The sequence below is a fragment of the Musa acuminata genome, chromosome BXJ2-3 (assembly GCF_036884655.1).
Source record: "Musa acuminata AAA Group cultivar baxijiao chromosome BXJ2-3, Cavendish_Baxijiao_AAA, whole genome shotgun sequence".
NCBI lineage: Eukaryota > Viridiplantae > Streptophyta > Magnoliopsida > Zingiberales > Musaceae > Musa > Musa acuminata.
In genome coordinates, this window is record NC_088340.1 from 10,018,861 (window position 1) to 10,040,734 (window position 21,874).

Here is a 21,874-nt window from a genome sequence, read left to right on the forward strand (position 1 = left end):
GGCTGTCCCAGATCTAGTATAGCTGGTCATTGGGAGTGGTAGTCGACCTTACGAGGGCTATTGAGTGTTGATAGAGGATTATCCACTCTCGGCGTCATGAGAGGAATATCCCATGTGTTCTTACTCAGACAAATCCCTGGCCAGGGTCATTCGGGTTGAGAGAGAAAGAGTTCTCCGGGAGAATCCGATTAGAGCGAAACTCGAGTAGAAACCATATGGGTCTGACAACACCATGCTCGATATACGATCTCTGGGATATTAGATGAATGAGAGATTATAGGTACACGGTAACTGAGAACAGACAGGTCCAATGGATTGGATTCCCCTGTATCGTCTGAGGACTATGGCATAGTGGCCTAGTACGTCCGTAGTCGATGAGTCGAGTGAATTATTACAGAGATAATAATTCACTGAGTTAGAAGGAGTTCTGACAGGTATGACTCACGGCCAGCTCGATATTGGGCCTAGAGGGTCACACACATATGGTAGGCATTGTGATGAGTAGAGGTTCGGATATGAGATATCCAACGGAGCCCTTGTCTTATTGGATGCAGATCTAATATCCACTAAGGGAGGACCCATTAGGGTTTGACAGGGGATCTCTATAAATATGAGGGATTCAGAGCCTCATAGGCTAGAGCCTTTGCTTACCTTTCTTATTCTCCTCTTCCTCTCCACCTCAGGGCAGGCTTGGAGTTTTGAGGAGCGTCGTTGCAACCCTGCTGTGTGGATCACTGCTAGAGAGGAGGATGCTTGACCTCCTTCACCCTCTCCTAAGGATCTGCAAGGAAATAGGGATATATGATCTCCCTAGTTAACACAACCTACTTTATACGCAGTTTTAAGTTTCGTGGATTTTGCGCACCAATCTTCGCACGACGACGAACATCTCTTTAGGAATCGGGGATTTTGTTTTCTTGTTCTTCCGCTGCGCATGTGATGTCGCCCCCATGATTTCCCAACAAAGTATTCATTGGATAAACTAGCAAGCTTATATATTAAGGAAATTATTCGATATCATGGGGTGCTAGTTAGCATTATCTCAGATAGAGATCCAAGATTCACCCCCAAATTTTGGGGAAGTCTACAAAAATTTTTGGGCACGCAGTTAAAGTTTAGTACAGCCTTTCACCCCCAAACTGATAGTCAATCTGAAAGGATAATACAAACTCTTGAAGATCTCTTAAGAGCATGTGCTTTGGACTTTGGTGGGAGTTGGGATATGCACTTACATCTAATTGAGTTTTTTTATAATAATAGTTACCACTCTAGCATACAGATGGCTCCATTTGAAGCTCTTTATGGAAGAAAGTGCAGATCACCTATATATTGGGATAAGGTAGGAGAATGGAATCTTTTGGGGCCTCAATTAATTCAAAAAGATGCTGATAATATTCGAATTATATGCCAAAGATTATTAACAGCTCAAAGTCATCAGAAAAGTTATGCAGATCGAAGGCGAAGAGATCTAGAGTTCGAAGTTGGTGAGCACATCTTCTTAAAGGTGTCGCCAACTAAGGGAGTTATGAGGTTTGGTTAAAGGGGAAAGTTAGCCCTAAGATTTATTGGCCCATTTGAGATCTTACAAAAGGTTGGGCCTGTAACATACAGATTGGTATTGCCCCTGGCTTTGGCTAGCATTCATGATGTATTCCACGTGTCAATGCTTCGAAGATATATCAGGGATCCATCACATGTCATATCTTACCAACCTCTACAACTACGAGATGATGCCACTTTTAGAGAACAACCAACCTGGATCTTGGAAAGAAAAGAACATGTTCTAAGGAACAAAATTATACCTTTGGTAAAGATTTGTTGGCAACAACACCATTCAGACCAAGAGGCAACGTGGGAAAGAGAAGAAGATATGCGAGAGCAGTATCCTCATATATTCTATTAAGGTAAGCTAAATTTGGGAACCAAATTTCCTATAGGAGGGGAGAAATGTAATCAAATCAAATATTTAAGTTAGGAATTGATTTTATTTCCTTACTTGTTATTATAATTTAAGGAAATCTTAATCTACTTCCTTGTTTGTTGATATGAATTAAGGAAATAGCTATTAAGTATTCTAAATATGATGATATTATATTTGTTAGTATATTAAATATAAATAATTTATATTAAATAAATATAAAAATTAAAATAAATTTCCCTTAATAGAGGCTCACCTCCTCCTATTTAAAGGGGAGGGATTTCTCTCATTCGATCCTCACTTAGTCGAGCCTAGCAGTGGGAGGAACGATGAGTTACACCCTGTTGACAAGAAAACGAAGAGTTACACCCTATTGACAAGAGGTAGGTTTCCCTACCAGTTTTATAGTTTGAAAAATGTGTATCAATTCTTTAAATGTCAAAATTTTTGTATTAAAGTAATCAGTTAAAGTTTTCATAATATTCTTTGACCCATGATTAAGGTTTTTATTATAAAATTAAATATGTTAAAAAGGTATATGTTTTATATAATATATTTTCTGTATTACAGTTTATCTTTAATTTTGTCTGGATTAAAATCTTGTTAGACTAGAATATGTTATCTAAAATCCTTTTTTGATATTCTTTGATATGAAATTTAAAATATATTATTCTGATTAAAATATGACTAGAATATGTTGAAATTTTATATGTATTGAAAACATGATTTTTATTTGAATTTAGAAGGCTATTTCCTTGTATTAAAACTTATCTCCAAATCTCTCTTTTAATGTCTTATGATTTCTAGTCAAATTTAGAACGTTATTTCCTTGTATTAAAGCTTTTCTCCTCGTTAATGCATTATTATGTTTTTATTTATGTTGTTAATAGGTATATGCTATGATATGAAATTGAATATTAATTGGAATGAAATTGCTCACAGGCCAGGCCCAACCCACGGGTCAGGCCTTGGCCCGTAGGCTACCCCAGCCCAACCATTATGGGTGGTCACATGCGATGCACATGACTAGTCCATGAGCCAGGGCTGGGCTAGTTTTGTGTAATGCATGCTCAGTCATGTATAATGCACATGACCAGTAGATGGACTGGCTCAATCTAGCTCAATATTATTGTTGAACTTGAGCTCAAATATTGATTGAACTAAACTAGACTTGATTAGTCTAGATCAATTCAGGGTGATTCCGAATTGATTGACTTATTCAAGTTAGTTTAACCTAAATTGAACTTAATCTAGTCTAAATTATGCTAGTCTAGGGTGGTTCCAGACCAGTTAAATAATGATTAGAGATCAGTTCAGTTAGGCTCTAGTAAATCGAGTTCAATTGAATCGATTAAACTAGAGTTCAAGTCAATTGAGAGCTAATTTATATTATTTGATATTGATGATATTTGAAAGAGACGTTTTAAATATGTTATTTCATCCCAAAATGGACATGACCAGTGTGAGATTATATTATTTTCCTGCCGAGAGCAGGTAGGGCGATTCCCTTCGGGGATTAGCGGGCCGTCAGACGTGGCGACTAGACGGTTCCTCCATCCGTTGTTGGGAGGAACGTGTCCCCACTTTGGCGGGTGTGGGACACCACTCCGTCCGCTGTTGGGAGTATGATATGAGTTTGCCTCCATCCGCTGTTGGGGGAACACAAACTCATCCAGTAGGATAAAGCCTCTCCATCCGCTGTTGGGGGAGTGCTCCTTCAGGTACTTGATATACGCCAATGGGATGATTGATTGAATTTTGATTATGTATACATTTTGAGTTGACTTTTGGGGTTCCTACTCAGCGTTGCTGAATTTTCTTTATTTTTTTTTTATTTTCAGAGCAGCCTCCCTCTAGTACTAAATCGGATTCCAGTGGAGAGCCACTTGGATGATTCTTGAAGTTAACATCACTATGTTTACTTTTTATTTATGATTCGATAAATAAATGGATTGTAATAAATGAATTGTAATAAATGTTTATGAATGATGAATAAAGTGATGTTTATCTATTTGGCCTAAATGTGTGGAAAGAGATATATATATATATATATATAAAATTCAGGATGTGACACCTACACTCACTTTCGGATTTATCCTCCGACGAGATCATCGATGTCCACTAAAGGCCTTCCTTCAATAAGTGAAGACCAACCACTCTTACAGCGCTTTCTCCTTTTCACGAGTTTAGGAGAGAACTCTTACAAGTCTCATACCTCTCTTGAATGATCTTAAAACTTGGAAAAGGAGGAGGAGAACTCTAGCACTTGTTTACAATACTTTTACACCCCAACAACTCAAGATTATCTCAATACTTTTGTGCCCTTTCATGCAAAAAAGAGTGGGGTTTGTATAGGCCCCAATGGCTTCAAAAATGGAGCAAAAAAGTGTCTAATCCCAGATTTCCGAGGTCCTGACGGTACCACCGTCATTACTGGGCGGTACCACCGCCTTACACTTGACATTGGGCGATATTACCGCTAGCAGCAATAACTGCTAGCAGTACTATCGCCCAGACCACCTGGGAGACTGGGTCTTCTAGGCAGTGCCACTATCGGCCATATTTTCAGGGGCTGATTGGGCTGTTTAATCCAGCCCAAATGAACCCTGTTAAGGGCCCAGTTGGCCCCTAATTAAGTTAATGGGATTACCTTCCAATTCTAACTTAATTTACGCTCTAACTACGATAATTAAGACATGATCACAGCACTTCTTGTTCCGGCATTTTTTCGATGAACATCCGACAAACTCTCGGCAATGCCCCGACGGACTCCCGGCAAGCTCTTGGACTTTACGACGATCTTCTTAGCAAGTTCCGATAAGCTTCTTTGGCAAGCTCCTAGACTTCTCGGTTGGTTCCGGCAGAACTTTCGACAAACTCTCGAACTCCCAACGTGATCTCGATCTTGACTCCGGCATAACACCTGCTATCGCAGTTAATCTTAAACACTTTTCTCAACATAAAGATTAGATCAAACAAATTATAATTGACTTCATCATCAAAATATGAGATTCAACAAGTTTCATCCCACATCATCTTAAATATAGAGGAATAACTCATAATTCTTCTTTATAAGAGTATGATTTTATTTTTTAAATAATATCATTATGCCATGGCATACAATATACCAAACATAAATACTTCACTTTCTTAGGAATTTACCAAAAGGATTAGGATTATGATATGACTTATTATATTTGTCATAAAATTCATCACTATAATTTTAATTTTTTTATCTAATTATCTCTCGATTTTATTTATTTATACTTGAGAGTATATGTAATATATATATACAACTATATATATATAATATATATTTTTTCTTTATTGAAATATCTTTCTTTATCGAAATAGAAAATATGAAATGATTCACAAATATCAATATGAACATTTATGATATATTTTTTTATATCCTTAGCTTACTATCGCTTAATGCAATTTATACAAATATTAAAATCAGATAAGTTTAAATATATCAAAATATTAACATTCACTGATCTTTTAGTTATTTATTTGAAGATATATCCAAAATGTGCTACAATATAAAAGATTTCTCATAATTAAAACTATATTTTAATCCAATATTTGATTCCAAGATCACCCATATCTTTATAAATTCAAGATTTAAATTAATTATGTATAAACTTTCATATATATTTTTAAAATAAAATTTATTGAGTTATAAAATTTATTAAATTTATTATTATAAAAGAAAGATAATATCATAAATTATTAATTTTAGATAGTGAAACTAAACTTTTAGAAATAGTAAGAATATAATGTATCACTAATAGATTTATCAAATGACTCATCTCTAGGTTAAGGTGATAAGTTTCAGTGTTATCATTTTCACTTTTAGATTTTTTAATTTTTTAATTTTTAGATTAAAAAATCTTTTATATTTTTTAATTTTTAGATTATAAAAAAAATTTATATATTATTAGTAACATAAGTTGAATCATCAAAATCAAACTATCAAACAATAGAAGAAACCTCTATATTTATAGGCGAGGATAAAGGGTCCAAGAAAAAACATAAAAAAATCTCTTTCAATAAAATCATCTCTTAAAAGGAATCTTATCATAATGACAAATCTTTTATATTTTTTAATTTTTAGATTATAAATATTTTTTATATATTATTAGTAACATAAGTTGAATCATCAAAATCAAACTATCAAACAATAGAAGAAACCTCTATATTTATAGGCGAGGATAAAGGGTCCAAGAAAAAACATAAAAAAATTTCTTTCAATAAAATCATCTCTTAAAAGGAATCTTATCATAAATCCATAATATCTTTTACTTATTTAAATAGAGTCATATAATCTTTTTTTTTGACCCAAAACCCAAAATATTTAAGTGTTTAAATCTAAGTTTATAATAATGCTTAATAGTCATTTAAGTGTTTAAATCTAAGTTTATAATAATACTTAATAGTCTTTTATAAGTTTTTTTTTTTTGTTTCTAGGGCTAAACGAGGATCAAATTATTTATCATCGATCTCTCCTTTGGAAATATCATATTTCCATCATAATGATCTAAGAGGTATTATACTTGTAACTAAATTTCTAACGATTCTAGCTTCCCTTCCCTTCCCTTCTGTTTATAATGAACAACTTATACCTCCTCTTCGTCATTAAGATTTGAATGTAAATAAAAAAAATACTCATTATCTTCTAATTGAGATATATATCCTTAACGATTTTCTTTCATTTTCATAAAGATTTCTTCTGGAGCCTTTTTTTTTTAATGTTATTAACTCCACTAACTATCTTTAGCCTTTCTCACAATTCATTTTTTTTTTGCTAACTTTGTCCCATTATGACACTTGTAAACAAAGTATGTGTAATGAACTGTGAAAAGTTTGCATTTGATAGATCTCACGTTGGAGGAAGATCCTTCTTCTCCAAACAGAAACCACCAATTCACTAATGGTTGGGTGAGCGAGTGTTTCAACGTTTTCCATCCGGATGAATAATTTTTCTTAGATAATTCTCCGATTAAATAATATTAGTGTATCGATGGTTCTTGTTTGGAGAAGGAATTTTTCTCTAGCGTGAGGTTCATCCTATGTAAATTTTTCATAGTCCATGGGACAATGTTAGCACCAAAAAAATCGAGCTGTGAGAAAGACGAAGGAGGTGCTCAAAAATGAAGTTGCGAGAAAGATGGTACTGCAACAAGGCTGCAGAAGAAGTCTAAACTCTTAAAGGATATAGATTTAACAGAAAACGATACTTAGAAGATGAAGAGCAATCTTTTGATCTGCACTCGATTCATGTCGATGAAGGAGAGGAGGAATAACTTGTTGTTGATTACAAACAACAATGCTGGTCGTTTCTGCAATACCTTTCGATGCCGCAGTACCTTTCAACGCTGCAGACTCCGTGTTTCCACACGTTTGTAATATAATGGAAAATGATTAGAGGTTCTCGATCAAATATATGATAATTCATTTATAGCACTATTAAATCCTTTGCAAATAATATCACATAAATACACTAACTATGCATTGTTTCTAGCTTAAAAATCACTAATTCTAAGAAACTGAGATAAAGAAAAGGAGAAAATGACCATTCTGAGTTCTGACTTCACCTGCTCATGAATTCTTGCACCGAGATGCTTGATCAGTTGATCCCATGTTGTTTCTTGGAATTGTAAGTAAAAAATGAAACTTGTCCTTGGTCGAGACCTGATGGTAAGACCCAGTGCCATGCATAGCCTTTATTCGTGTGCATATTGATCTCATCTTTCCTCAGCACGTTGAGACCTCCCCTGTAATTCTGAGATCATTTTTAAAACCCTTGTAATATTTATTTTCGGCTTTTATCATATTTTTGTGTTTTTTGTGATTTCTTTAATTCAAATATTTGCACATTCTTCTAACATGAATCAATACGATCGGTGTCAAAAATAAATAGATCGGCGTCCTACGCCGCAATAAATCCCTTCCCGTTGTGCTATGCTGCATGGGTTGACGAACTGCGTCCGGCGTTGACTCCTCCGACACCGTCTTGATGAGATGGAGCCATGGTTGACTCGCCCGATGCCGTCACGCATACGCCACGCTCCGTCAGTGGCCTTCTGGAGAATTTCTCATTCCACGTCGCTCCGCGACGGACCTATTTTAGGTGGGGCCCACGGATAGACGTGTAACCGACCCACGTAGGGCGAGCAACGTTTTGGGGAAACGTTGTCGGGTACCTGTGTTTTTACGTGGAAAATAATAAGAGGAACGCGTCCGAGTCAACAACGGGAGGTGTCGCGACCCCGCCTTCGGTCGTCGACTTGAACCTCGAGTTGTCAGTCGATGGATGGTTAGTTCACGGGGGGTGACGGGAACGCGTACTGGCCACCGAAAGAAGGTGATCAAAGGTCCCTCCCATGACCAGCCGTTCCCGTCGCTTCTCAGTTCGCTCCCTGCGACTCAGGGGAAGCGTCTTCTCCGCCCTCCCGTCCCCCGCGCCACCTGCTACCTTGCGAACCATCGCTGGATTCCGCTACGGTGCTCAGACTCTCTTTTCTTCTCTCCCGCCCTCCGGCAGAGGCCAGAGCTCGCTGGAAGCAGAGGTGAGACTTAATCTTTGCGGTTCCCTTTGTTTCTGATGAAACGAGGGTTCCTGAATTCTGATCGATTCCCTGGATCATCGATGCTATTATTTTGAGTTCCAATGTCTTCTCCGTTATTTATTTTGTTGATTCTTGCTTATGGATCTTCAGCTCTGGCGACTGAATTATGACACGAGGGACGAAAGAAAGAAAAGTACCTTGAGCAATTGGTTTCTGGGAGAGGGTATATTTGTTGTTTATAAGTGGCAACTGTGGTCATTAAAAGTAAAAAAAAATGGTATCTTTGATGTCATAAAATTTGGATTCTAACGTATAAACACAGCACATATTGATTGCTATGAATATGTTCTGTGTTTGAAGTAAATGTGTTCTTAGGTGTCCTTACAAATTTGACAAGTGGAAACATTACCATGACTTGTTGGTTTGCAAAGTGTGAACCAGGAAAGTCATCAACAATGAAATCTTGTGTAAAATTCGAAGAGTTGTCAATAGAAAAGTGCATCGATCAAAGGTGTAAAGAACGATATACATACATTTCATTTCCAGCCATTGAACTAACACTGATGATGGAATACAAGTATTTATGTCATATTTGTAAATAACTTAGATGTGAATGGTTTATGCACTGTTGTATACCTTGAAAAAGTTGCATTGTCATCTTTGTCTCTCATTCTCTGTAACAATTTCCTAATCATGGATTCTGAAAAGAAAAGAGAGGTACAATGTCATAGAGCATGTTTCCCAACACAGAAATTATAAGCTAAAAAGGAAAATATTTTTCTTTTACCAATTTCAACTGTATCACATCATTTTGAATGGTTCAGATTATTCTTGGAATGTTGAGGCAGCATATTTGTCATATTAACCTTATTTTTCTTGTTCATGATATACAAATCTGTCATTAGAGAACAACGATGGTCATATTTTGTTAGCAATAGCTTCTATTGCACCCCTTTGACTATTCTTAGGGTTAGGTGAGTATCACTAGCAATTTAGATGATTAAATGAGACCAACTGTTAGCTGACAAGCATGCTTTTGGGAATTTCTTGGTTGTTTATCGTATGCATGATTGTCATGGTGCAGTACCAGTAAACAATTTGACCTACTCCATCTTAGAAATATAGGAGCTTTAATTTCTTTATTTATGTGTTTGTTTTTTATTGATGACAAGTCTTGAATTCTGAAGTGCCCTCCATTTATTTGAATTGCTATTCTTTCTGAGATTATCTAGTTCTTTCCTTTTCTAGAAATAAGCACGGTTATTTTGAGGACAGAGGCAGCTGTTTTGAGTAAAAAGGATAATGTGCTTCCGTTTTTTCAGAAAATCTGGTTCCCAGAAACCATCTAAGTATGACCAGCCTTCTGCTGCTAATTTAACAGGTAATGTCATGCGACATTAATACAAGCATATTTGTACTAGGCTTGGTTTTATCAATCCATATCATTGCATCTGAATTATTCATATAACAATGTAATATTTCTTAGAACTGAATAGCCTGTACAAGATTTAACTGCTGATTAATGTATTTGATATACCTTGTTGCTTGTGTTTCTCTTCATCTAAATGCCAAAGTCACAGTAAGTACACGCCCTTTTTGTCTGTTGAAAGTTATGATTCTTTATTTTGTATGTATGTAATTTCTGCAATATCTGTCAGTCTAATCTGATGAAGCTACATTTTCACGAACTACATATTCACTCTAAAACTCTTGCTTACGGTATGATTCATGTCCCGGATATCCTTATGACCAAACAGAAGTTTCTCTGGCTTCGACCAGTCTTCCTGTTAATGTTTGATATGTATAGCATTTGATTCCTCATCTCATATTTCCACAACATTCAGATATGAATTTTCACTTTAGTTGATGCAGGTCATGATGGTGCTAAGCATGCCCCAAATTTTGCTTCTAACAGTGCACAACTTGTAACAATGGAACCAATTGCAGTTCCTGCCATTCCAGTAGATGAAATAAAGGAAGCTACAAAAAATTTCAGCAATGAAACTTATGTTGGAGAGAGTTCGTATGCAAGAATTTACTGTGGTACACTGAGAAATGGACATAAGTCTGCCATAAAAAGGTTAGATGCCACTAAGCAGCCGGATGGAGTATTTCTGGCACAGGTGTGTTGATCATTGCTATTGACTTGTCTGTCTTGCTGATATTATCGATTCCCTTAATAGAATAATTTACAGGTATCCAAGATGTCAAGATTGCAACACAAAAATTTAGTTGAGCTGCTCGGTTACTGTATTGATGGAAGTCTACGCATTCTTGCATACGAGTATGGAAACATTGGATCCCTTCATGATATCCTACATGGTATAAGATGATTGCATCTTGTAACTCATAATTTACTTGTTGCAATTATTTTTTTTATTTGTTGGATCGTCGGTAGGACAATCTTTTTCTACGTTGATTATTTTCTACTGGATAGAATATCTATGCTGAGGGCAGTCTTGGTGCAATGGTAAGATTGCTCCTATTCGACCTATGTGATTAAGATTTGAGTGATGCGTATAGTCTCTTTAATCGTAGGAGTAAAATTGTGGACATCAACTCTCCCCCAAACTTTCAATAGGCAGAAGCCTCATCCATTGGGTTCCACTAGATTTATCCTTAATAGAATACTTAAACCATAAATGCCATCTAAACATGGGTAATAATAAATACACTTGAAATTATGCTACCGGAAGACTGGCAGCTATCTCTTGATATAATCTGGCAATAGTCACACCATACTTCAAAATATTTACCCATACTCTGATTCTTATGGACCTTAAGTAGTGCAGGTTACTACATGTATTAGTGCTCCCAAAAGGTCTCCATCATGTTAGGATTATTAGATGATTGTAGATAGGTTTATCTTTTGTAAGTAATGATAGGATAAGAAATATTCTCTATTCAGTGCATCTATACATCTTTCTAGGACATTCATTCTGCCTTAGATGGCTGTCCTCATTTAACTTCAAGAAGATCATATAAATATCTTAATTGAAGTAATTTCTCAATTTTTATATCCATATGATTTTTGTCCACTGTTCATAAGTTGCATATTACATTGTGTGTTACATACATGTGATGTACCTTTGACTTCTGTTTGTTGATTGTTGGCGCATAATGCATTAATTGTTTCAAGGACATTAAGATTTTAAGATTATCCTTACATAAACCCTTGTCAAGCATTGCCAATTTCTCCTTCAGAACTATAAAAGCAAAATAATATATGATTGTTTAACACAGGACAAAAAGGTGTCGAAGGGGCAAAGCCAGGTCCAGTTTTGTCATGGGTACAACGAGTTAAAATTGCCACAGGGGCTGCAGAAGGACTTGAATACCTGCATGAGAAAACAAAACCTCCTCTTACCCATCGTGACATCAGGTCCAGCAACATACTTATATTTGATAATGATGTCGCAAAAATAGGTGATTTTGGCCTGTCATATCATGCCTCTGGCATGGCTTCACATCTTCGGTCCACTCAACTTATTGGAACTTTTGTTTATAATGCTCCAGAGTAAGTTACTCTATATCTTTTTCATACAATTTGTGTGTTTTTATTACCAATAAACATGTGCAACACATTGAAGCCAGTTTTTAGCTTCAATTTGAGTAATAAAATTCTTTTTAAACTTCTTTTATAGTATAATTTTATTTATCAGGATCTTTAGTACGTCCATGGTCTCCAGCTAGAACTATATCAGCAAACTGCTGTATGAATCTTCAAAGGCCATTATACTATATTGTTGCTGAAAGATAGTGTTGAGTCAGCTAGAGATCCATTTAGGTTTGGGGCGAGTCATGATTTTAAGGTGTTCAACCTAAACATGAATCAAAATCCATAACAGATTGATCTTTAGCAACTATAGGTCAAATAGGCACAATGAACCACTATGGTTCACTCCAGCTGAGTCTTGGTTTAACCTTCAGTAAAACCGCACCTTTAACATTATAATATGAATCATATCCAGAAAGCTCGAGTTAAAAGTTTTTGCCTGGCTGGCAGGTTTGCTTTGACGGGACAGCTTACTTCCAAGAGTGATGTTTACAGCTTTGGAGTTGTTCTTTTAGAGCTTTTAACTGGCCGTAAACCTCTGGATCGTAGTTTACCACGAGGACAGAAGAGTCTTGTGACATGGGTATGCATGTATTACTTCTTTTTCATCCTTTTTCTTTGCCTATTATTAGCAATGTCAAAATCTTCCATTTTGCTTCCTGCTGCATTTTTTTCACTTCAATCATAGGGAACCAACCCTTAGTGAATTGTACAATCATGTGCAGGCATCGAATAGACTTACTAAGGATGAGGTGGCAGAAATTGTAGATGAAAGGTTGGGAGGACAGTACCCTCACGAGTCTGTTGCAAAGGTAACATTTGAAATTTCATACTGCTCTTGCATTTGTTGTCTTTGTTTCGTGTCTTTTAGTGCTTGGTATATGTGATTTGTAGAGCAATACACTTCTTGTTCATTTGGTATAGTAGGAGCTAAGAGAAGCCAAACATCAACAGGTTTCCTGTTTTAAATGGATGAGATTCTCTTTTTAGCCACTCAAGGAATTACATCTGGTGTGAGGTCAAAATACATTTATCATCAATATCACCTGCAGATGAATGTGAATATGTTTAGAAAATGTCTAATTTAACCGATTGCATATTTTCCTTAAGTTCTTTGTTCTACGGATCCTCATAGTATGATTACTCTGCTTTTCTCTCATCACAGGCCATCTTAGTACTAGTTATCAGCTTATCGAATAGTATTTGATCTGAGTGCATGGCAGAAGCATCTTTATGTCTATTATAACTTGATCGCTTTTGTATTTCTTTTTAATCTGTTTCTCTTATCTTGGAAATAGTTCGCCAAAATAGCTGCTTCGTGTTTGCAATATGAAGCTGATGATCGCCCAAATATGAGCATCGTCGTCGAATCACTCCAGACTCTTTTGATCATGCAATAATGTTCTACCTACCAAGGCACCACGCTCGTGCGGCTCTCTTCCGCTCTACTGTTTCTGGTATCGGAGTAAAGGTGTCATGCTAGGTTTCAGAAACCATGTCTTCTGCTGGTGAGACCACAGGATGATGCAACCCTTCCTCTGCCATTGTTGTTCCTTGCTCACAAGAGAATTCGGTGCCCGTGGAATATAATTTACACCCGGAGAAGTTCTTAGAAATCCTTTGTATCCCTTTTTTGTTATCTTTCCTTGTTTCCAAACAGATGGTTAATCTTATTCGAAATGGAGGTTTGTAATAAAATGCACCATAATGTTTTCGGTTTGCAGTATTTCGAGTTCATGAAGAATTTGGCTGATGAGGAGGCGTATCGTTGAGATCGTGATGGTAATGTAGGCGGAATGGATCAAGTTTAATGATATGATAAACGAGATCATCACTGAAAACAGTATTTGGAGCACAAACAGCGACTGTATCGAGTTCTTCACGCAACAGCATGGATGGATTCCGCCCCCTACATATGCACACATCCAGAATTGAAATCAAAGACAGGGCAAGTCATGAGGACACAGATGGCGTAAACGTAAGAGCGCAAGACCTCCTCGATGAAGTGACGAGTTCTTGCAATGAAGCCCGGTTACACGCACTAATCATCCAAATCATCATCGAGAAAATCTAGATCAATGCCATCTTGTTCATCGGTGGTTGAAGCACTTGATGTCCGAAATGGTTCAGGCGATGCTACACCTGTGGAAGTCGCAGCAAAGAAATGACAAGAAAGAAAGGGCATGCGGAGGGCACCTCCTCATCTTCTTCTTGGAAAGCCGGTTGATCAATGCCCCTAAGAGTAGAAAGGACATTGAATCGTCGTGCAGCCTCCGTAAATCTGCACAGAAAGATTACATCCTTCTCCTCCGTAGGACTAATAATGGTATTGGAGAATTACAAATCAAGGAGGTCACCTGAGGAGAGCAACCGCGTAGAGTCCAGATTCCATGAGTATGAGAGAGATTTATGCAATGGTCACTCACCTCACCCGGTCGATGGTCGGAGTGTCGCTGTAAGCTGTCGGAGCCGGTCGTGGCCATCGAGGTCAAACTATACAAGTGCAATCTCAAACATCTTGTTCCCCAAGGAGGTCCAGTCTCCATTCCTGAAGAAGGAAGGCCATTAATGAGGAAGCAGACTTTCTTCCTCGGCTTTCTCACAAGGATTCAATGAGCATCTGATCCTTCGGAGCAAGGTGACAAGCCGTAGCAGCGCAGGTGTTTAGTACCTGTGTGTGCCGACAATGAGAGACGTATGGAGGTACGTATAAAGTCTAGTAGCGTTTCTTTGTCTTCCTCTTCGTGCCTCTCCTCGCCACTAAACCTCGTTAATTCATCTTATCTATCCAGTGTATCTATAAATATTTCTAGGGGATGGTTGTCCTCATTTAAATTCAAGAAGATTATATACATATTTTCATGTGTTGTTTTTAAGTGATTTCTTGATTTTTTAATATCCATATGATCTTTTTGTCCATTGATCACAAGTTGCAATTACATAAGTACAAATGGTGCAAGACAAGAATTGAAATCTAAGACGGCGCGAGTGGTGAGGATACAGATGGCGTAAAGCAATGATTAGTAATAAGAATGATCTAGTGAGCAGCAGGTATGAATACAAAAAAAAAAAATAATAATAATAATAATAATAATACTGTAATCAACAAGCCAAATTAACGACACTGAGTCTTTCATTTTCGAACACTGTTGTGATATGCTTACATTCAATTCATATATTACAAGATGAAACTACATTAATGGACTCACTTGTTTAGTTATCCAGAACAATCAAGATTCATTTCATGTTGGTTATCTAAGGTTCATCTAATCAAATCACAATTCTCACAATGAAGCCAGTTACAAGAACTAATCATCCAAATCATCATCGAGGAAATCAAGATCGGTGTCGTCTTCATCGGTCGCGGCACCCACTCCAGCAGGATGAGCACCTGACGTCTCCAATAGTTCAGGCAATGCTATATCTGTGGAAGTCTTCTTGGACCCTCTGTTGAATTCCTCATTCTCATTGATTTCAATCCCATAGGACTCTGCTTGCTCCGCGTTATGGTAGAGAGCCTCCTATATCCAAAATAAAGCAATTTAGTCAAATAGTTATGGCAATGAAATGACAGAATGAAAGGGCAGGGGGTACCTCATCGTCTAGCAAAGCTGGTTGATCAATGCTCACGATCCAATTATCTAACAATCTCTCCAAAAAGACATTATCAAAAGATATTGATTCATCAGTTATTCTTTTTAGTTGCCTCTCCCGCTCCCTAAGACGCAAGTTGTAGTGGACGTAGGCAAAATCATTCAATCTTTTCTGAGCCAAACGGCTGTGCCTCGTAGCATGAGTATGATCAAATGTGCTCCAATTGGGTTTGCAACCAAAGGATGTGCACGACTGGCTTAATATGCGAACCGCAATTCGTTGCAGCTCAAGGCAGTTTATTCCATGTTGTTGCCACCATGCAGCTACAAAACACAGAAATGAAGAACAAAAACAGAACAGAGAGAACACAAATTAACATCATAGCATGTCATTAGCAGTATTAGGACAATAGCATCCCACAAAGTTTTAATGCCCAAAGGTAATTGTGATTGATGCAGCCCCAAATGCTTATCATCAGTTGTGTTGTTTGTACCTGGATCCAAGTCTATTCTTGTGCTTAACGCAAGCTCAGTTCCAAAATCAGCTTTTGCATAAACAAAATCAGAAATCTGCAGTGAAGAATATCAGATCACAAAAAGTAGTCCCAAAATAAACATTAGAGATCAGAAATTTTCTGGCAGAAATGGTTAAGAAAACTCAAAAGCAGAACCAAGCACCTGTGCTGCAGCTGAAATTCTTCTTCCAGTATCTGGTTCCAGTCGAGTGATGCACTCATTTAAACCACGAATGACGTCTGGAATCTACAAATGCTAAAGAATGCAAATTCAAAAGAGAAGCATCACAAGTGCAAAAACCTAAACAAGCAGAGGGTTACTCTTACCGCCATGAAATCTGGTCGGTAGCGATATGATGGATTAAGGAAGTATGCTGCAACGTAGAGGGGATGGTGAAATACAGAATTCCAATGGTTATCTAAAACACTCCAAAATGGGCCATACTTTTGTTCACTGTCAGCATGGACAGCTTTCATTGCAAGCTTAGCACTGTATATGCCGTTATAGATTGATGGCATGGACAAGGTACAGTTACTCCCAACTACTGTAAGCATTTGGACGACTGGATCCACAGACTTATTCACATAATGTGTCTTCTTCCAAAATGTCGAGTTAAAGATGATTTTTTCAACTTCCTTTCCCTCGTCTGATTTGGCTAATTGGGAAGACATCCACCTACTAGAGTGGAACATCCTTTTGAGAGCAGACCGATGGTCTTGCAGGCATCGCAAAGTAAGAAAACTAGTTAAAAACCTTGTAATAGCTGGTTTAAGAATTTCTTTACCAGCTGTAAATTCCTTTTTCATAAGATTTAGCAACCAAATGTGGTTGTAAATGAACCTGGTAATCTTCTGGCCTTTTTCAAGGCATTCTTTGACCCATTTTATCTCTGTAAAATCCTCCAGAATTTGATCAATGCAATAAGCAGCACAAGGCGTCCAGAATAGACTTCTTCTCTTCTCCTCTAGCAGCTTCCCAGCAGCTTTATAGCATGCAGTGTTTTCTGTAATTACCTGTAAAATAGTTAGAATTATCACGATGCATGAATCACATATGCCCAGCAAAATGGCAATCCTAATCGGGAAGTGTAGTTTCCTGCTGTATGTAGAATTATCAATAAAAAGAAATAGCTGAAACAAAATAGTTTGGTACCTGCACCACATTCCTCTCGCCTACTTCCTCTACAACTTTGTCTATTAACTTGAAAAGACATGTTGCATCCTTTACCACATCAGAAGCATCAACAGAAGATATAAAGTATGTTCCTCTCGGGCAAGATACCAGGAAATTGATTATTGTTTTTCCCTGCACATCCCTCCAGCTATCTGCCAAAATACTGCAACCAGTTGTAGCCCAAGAAGCTTTAATTTCTACAAAATATTCTTTGGTAGTTTGAACTTCATCCTGGAGTGACCGACCTGAAATTAATCTGCTTGTAGGGCTCTTAAATCCATGTCCATATTGACTAACTAAATCCAGCATCCTGTGGAAGTACGGAGAGTCTGCTGCATTGAAAGGTATTGCAGCATAGTAAAAAAATCTGCAGATTGCAGAAAGAACTTCTTTACGACTTCTTCTAATGGATCTTCTTTTTTGTTTTAATAGCTTGTAGGAAAGTGGGAAACGAATTTTTTGTGTGTTTGAAAGCACAGAATCCAAGGCAATCTGTTTCAACTGCATTTCTGCACCCCTTGCACCATTTCCTGGTGATCTCCCCCTGGATCTTTTGCGTATGGTTTTACTGGTAGAAACATCATGATCATCAACTGTACGTATTGATTTGATCATGTCGTTTGCATGCTCATTCTCATCCTCATTTTCTGGATGCATATAGAGGGCTGCAACTTCCTTGGTCTCAGGCCTTCGTCTCCTTCCAGTACGATGCCATTTCATGTTCTCTTTCATCTTAAGATACACTTCCTCTGGAGCCATCTTGCAGGATGCAACTTCCCCAGGAATTCTAGCTAAATGTTGTTTAAATCGGTTTATTCCACCACTAACTATTTTTTCACAATAATTGCATTTTACCTTCTTTTTCTTCTCATCTTGAGCAACACCATGTTCCCATCCAGGATCTATATATCCTAATGACCTAAGAGGCGTTATACTTGTAACTAAATTTCTGGCAATTCTAGCTTCCCTTCCCTTCTGCTTATAGTCAAGTTCTTCCTCCTCTTCATCATCATGATTTGAGTGCAGATCAAAAGATTGCTCTTCATCTTCTAAGTGTCGTTTTCTGTTAGATCTATATCCTTCAAGATTTTCTTTCATTTTCATGAAGACTTCTTCTGGAGCCTTTTTACAGTATGTAACTTCGCCAGATATTCTAGCCAAGTGTTGCTTCAATCTATATATTCCTCCACTAACTATCTTTCCACAATAATTGCACTTCACTTTTTTCCTTTTCTCATCTTGAGCAACACCATGTTCCCAGCCAGGGTCAGTGAACCCTGTTGATCGAAAGGGAGCAACTTCTTCAACCATTTTTGGCACACCTGCTTCAGCCCTTCTCACTGTTTTATCTGGGGAAAAACTCAAAATGGGTTAATCCTAATACCAATGTACTTGCAAAAAAATGTTGGTTGTTTAGAATTTTAAAGAGTCCCCATATAAACTTTTGCAGCAAGTCAGCACAAAAGTCAAATCTGGTTTTTTCACATGTTACCGCAAGAGTAGAAAGGACTGGAATGGAGTTTTGACTGACATAATAAAGCATTTTCTTGTTTTGTGATGCTGACAACATGCAACTCCAATTCTTGTTAAAACAACAATCCAGATTTGTAGAAGTTCCATGACAAATTCTGATAATATAGTACATTAGAACGAAATGTATTAAAAGACTTCTTTTGACACACCATAATATGGAATGTTTCTAAATGGTTTGTTATTTTAACACCAAACAATGAACAGCAATAAGTAACTTTTGCTCTTGTTCACTATTTGTAGCAAAAGGTAATATTACCTATCAGATACATGTTAGTGGGCTGCAATTTATCTGCAATGCAAATAGCATTTTTAAACATCCAAGAGACTGAAAAATTAAAAAATCAATTTATTGATGCTCTTCAGTAACAGATGCAGAACCAACTCCTGACAATGGAAACGTCATCGGCAGAACTTTCTCCTGTATTCATCAGAAAATAGAGAATTGTGGGATCTGTAAACATGTTTCCATAACAGACCATTCTAAAAAAGTGGACTAGATAACAATCATATGCAACCCAAATGCTTAAAACAGTAGGATTATGATACATTGTAATTGCTAATAACCGTCAATTGTCCAGAGATTACAGTAGAATCATTCTCAAATCAAAGCACTTTAGTGAAGCTGGAAACTCTCCCTCAGACCACTTTTAACTGATAAGTCAAGAGGAAAAGGAACATTAGACTGAACCAAAAAGATAAGCGACTACTAATTGAGAGAGAAGGAGCAGGGGATGAAAAACAGAAGGCAGGAGGTGCAAAGAACTGAAAGATCTAAATGTTGAATAGCATGACTATTAACATCATGCAGATGGATGACAATTCAAGGTAATTAAGAAAGTCAAAGCATCGGGCCAATTAATTCGATGCCTTCACTGTGTCATGCACAATTCATATATAATCATCGTAACTCATGCAAACAAAGATCAAGAATGAAAGAAATAAAGAAAGATGAAGAAAATTTAATTGTCTCCTCAACTAAGCTTGATTGTTACATAAGCGAATTTTGCAACTACCAAATAAATACTTGCAAATAATAGAAACTCCGATAATTTTACCAGTCTGCAGCAGGGATTATATGTGATTGCAAGATCAACCCAAAGAATCATTTTTGCAACCTAAGAAGCAGAATGCATCAGCATAATTGGTAATGAGAACAACCTAACCTTCTCTAAAAGCATCTGCATTTTTTTCACAAATCTTAAACACAATATTAGAAATCAAGATTGTGAGTCAATAGTCAATGATCACAATGCTCTCCTGGACAGCAAAAGAGAGCCCTGGTTACAAAAGCATCCAATTGGGAGAAAAACAATGCAATGATGAGAAAAACACTCATCGAGAATGAAGATAAGGCTAACTACCAGGGACGAAATATATGTTTGTTTAATTATCTTGTGTTGGTGAAAATAGTAAATAATTGGTTGCCGGGATGTGTTCTCGCTGCTTAAATGTCTTACTGATAAGGATAACTACAAGTAAGACCTTGCAATCAGTAATTAAATCTATAGGTTAGTCGATATTCTGCTAAACTGAAATTGAGAACTACAATTCAATTCAAGGAAGTCATCTTCATCTTTAATCTCTAGAATATGCGGAGCAGGGTTCGATGTTTGGACTCTGCACTTCTAACCTCATAAACTAATATATCATAATCATATATTAACACATGCAACAGGGTGTTCCTACCATTATAAGCAATCTACTGCACCAAAAATGGGGTACAATTTCAAATGCGCTATGGCTCACCTTATCCAAAAGCTTAATTTCTACCAGAATTTTTTTCCTTTTATTAACTGGCCTGATGTTCACGGATCAAACTCTCTTGATATAAACCCCTATTACCAAATATGATGTTCATGTTCAAATAACCGTGAACACTACGTGCAAAGTCAACTTTTACCAACTGCAGGTTCACTCTTTTTATGAAACCATCATTCAGAATTTCATTTCAAGAATCTTCCCGGTGTCGAACGTTCCAAGCTTAAAGAAGATGCTAGAATCAGCTAGAATCACTCCAGCACTCAATGAACCTACTTTCCATGTAGCAAATTCACCATGAAAACTTTAAAATTTGGAATGACCATTACTCTTCGAATTCAGATAAGGAAACAGCAAATCACTGATATAACTGAGCTGCACTACACCTAATTCCACTTACATGCCACAGCAATTGTCCATTTTTGCTGCCAAAAGCAGCATCATTTCTTTCCACAATGGAAAAACAAAAGAGATTTCGAATTTCTACAAACCTTTTCATCATCAGATTCCCAACAAAGAAGACTTACTTCGTTCCTAACCCAACATATAACGAAACAAATCCTTAAGCACCCAATCGAACAAACAAACCCTAAATAACAGAAATCATCATCCCAACGGAACATAAGAGATACGATAAATGGGACTCGGAGGGGGAAGAGAATTAGCCTGGATCGACTCGGATTACCGGAGAGAAGAGGGGATCGAGCACCGCGGGAGGTCTGGGCGATTGCCGTCTCGCCATCTGGGGTTCGTCTCCTCGACTCGGTGGCGTCCTGTCGTCGCTCGCCCCTTTGCCCTGGCCTCGCGCGTTGACTCGGAGCCGGATATAGGGCTGAGTCCGACGCATACAGCGAACTCAGATCTGGCCGAGGATCGGTCTCTCGACTCAGCACTGCCTCGGTCCGGTTCGACAGCGAGTCACATATACATGAGCTTTGTACGTATGGTACTCCAACATGTACTTAATAATGAACGTATTTGATGAATTATTCAAAATGAAAGTATATTTCTTCAAAATGCAGTGATAAATGTTAATTAATTTACCACCAGTAAATAAATTTTATAGTATTTATTTATCTAGATATTCATGTTTTAGTAGTGATAACTATTTCAACTAGATTGTATCTCGACACACACACACATAAATATATATATATATATATATATATGCATTCTCTGTATTAATTAATATGGTCTAATATATAATATGGTCTAATTATATATATGCATTCTCTGTATTAATTAATCTTGATTA

The 21,874-nt window shown here is 37.1% G+C and overlaps 2 protein-coding genes across 6 annotated transcripts; one reads left to right on the plus strand and one right to left on the minus strand.

Annotated features, from left to right (window-relative positions):
• The first annotated feature begins 8,264 nt into the window (after positions 1-8,264).
• Positions 8,265-13,769, plus strand: LOC135607327 (pto-interacting protein 1-like). Of its 4 annotated transcripts, XM_065099075.1 has the most exons (9): positions 8,265-8,490; positions 8,641-8,713; positions 9,739-9,871; positions 10,354-10,613; positions 10,686-10,812; positions 11,734-12,007; positions 12,497-12,629; positions 12,772-12,858; positions 13,345-13,769. In XM_065099075.1, the coding sequence occupies exons 3-9, from the start codon at positions 9,793-9,795 to the stop codon at positions 13,444-13,446; spliced, it is 1,062 nt and encodes a 353-aa protein (XP_064955147.1). In that variant the 5' UTR covers positions 8,265-8,490; positions 8,641-8,713; positions 9,739-9,792; the 3' UTR covers positions 13,447-13,769. The 4 variants fall into 4 exon arrangements, with proteins under 4 accessions (XP_064955147.1, XP_064955146.1, XP_064955148.1 ...); XM_065099074.1 differs by lacking the exon at positions 8,641-8,713 and having other exon boundaries at positions 8,266-8,490; XM_065099076.1 differs by lacking the exon at positions 8,641-8,713 and having other exon boundaries at positions 8,267-8,490; positions 10,363-10,613.
• Positions 13,770-15,161: 1,392 nt separating this feature from the next.
• Positions 15,162-21,556, minus strand: LOC135607328 (uncharacterized). 2 transcript variants are annotated; one of them, XM_065099080.1, is made up of 8 exons: positions 21,305-21,442; positions 19,118-19,279; positions 17,308-18,677; positions 16,482-17,168; positions 16,318-16,401; positions 16,134-16,209; positions 15,641-15,963; positions 15,162-15,567 (listed from the first exon to the last, which is right to left on the minus strand). In XM_065099080.1, exons 2-8 carry the CDS (start codon positions 19,176-19,178, stop codon positions 15,355-15,357), a joined length of 2,814 nt encoding a protein of 937 aa, XP_064955152.1. In that variant the 5' UTR covers positions 19,179-19,279; positions 21,305-21,442; the 3' UTR covers positions 15,162-15,354. The 2 variants fall into 2 exon arrangements, with proteins under 2 accessions (XP_064955152.1, XP_064955153.1); XM_065099081.1 differs by lacking the exon at positions 19,118-19,279 and having other exon boundaries at positions 21,305-21,556.
• Between the last annotated feature and the right edge of the window lie 318 nt (positions 21,557-21,874).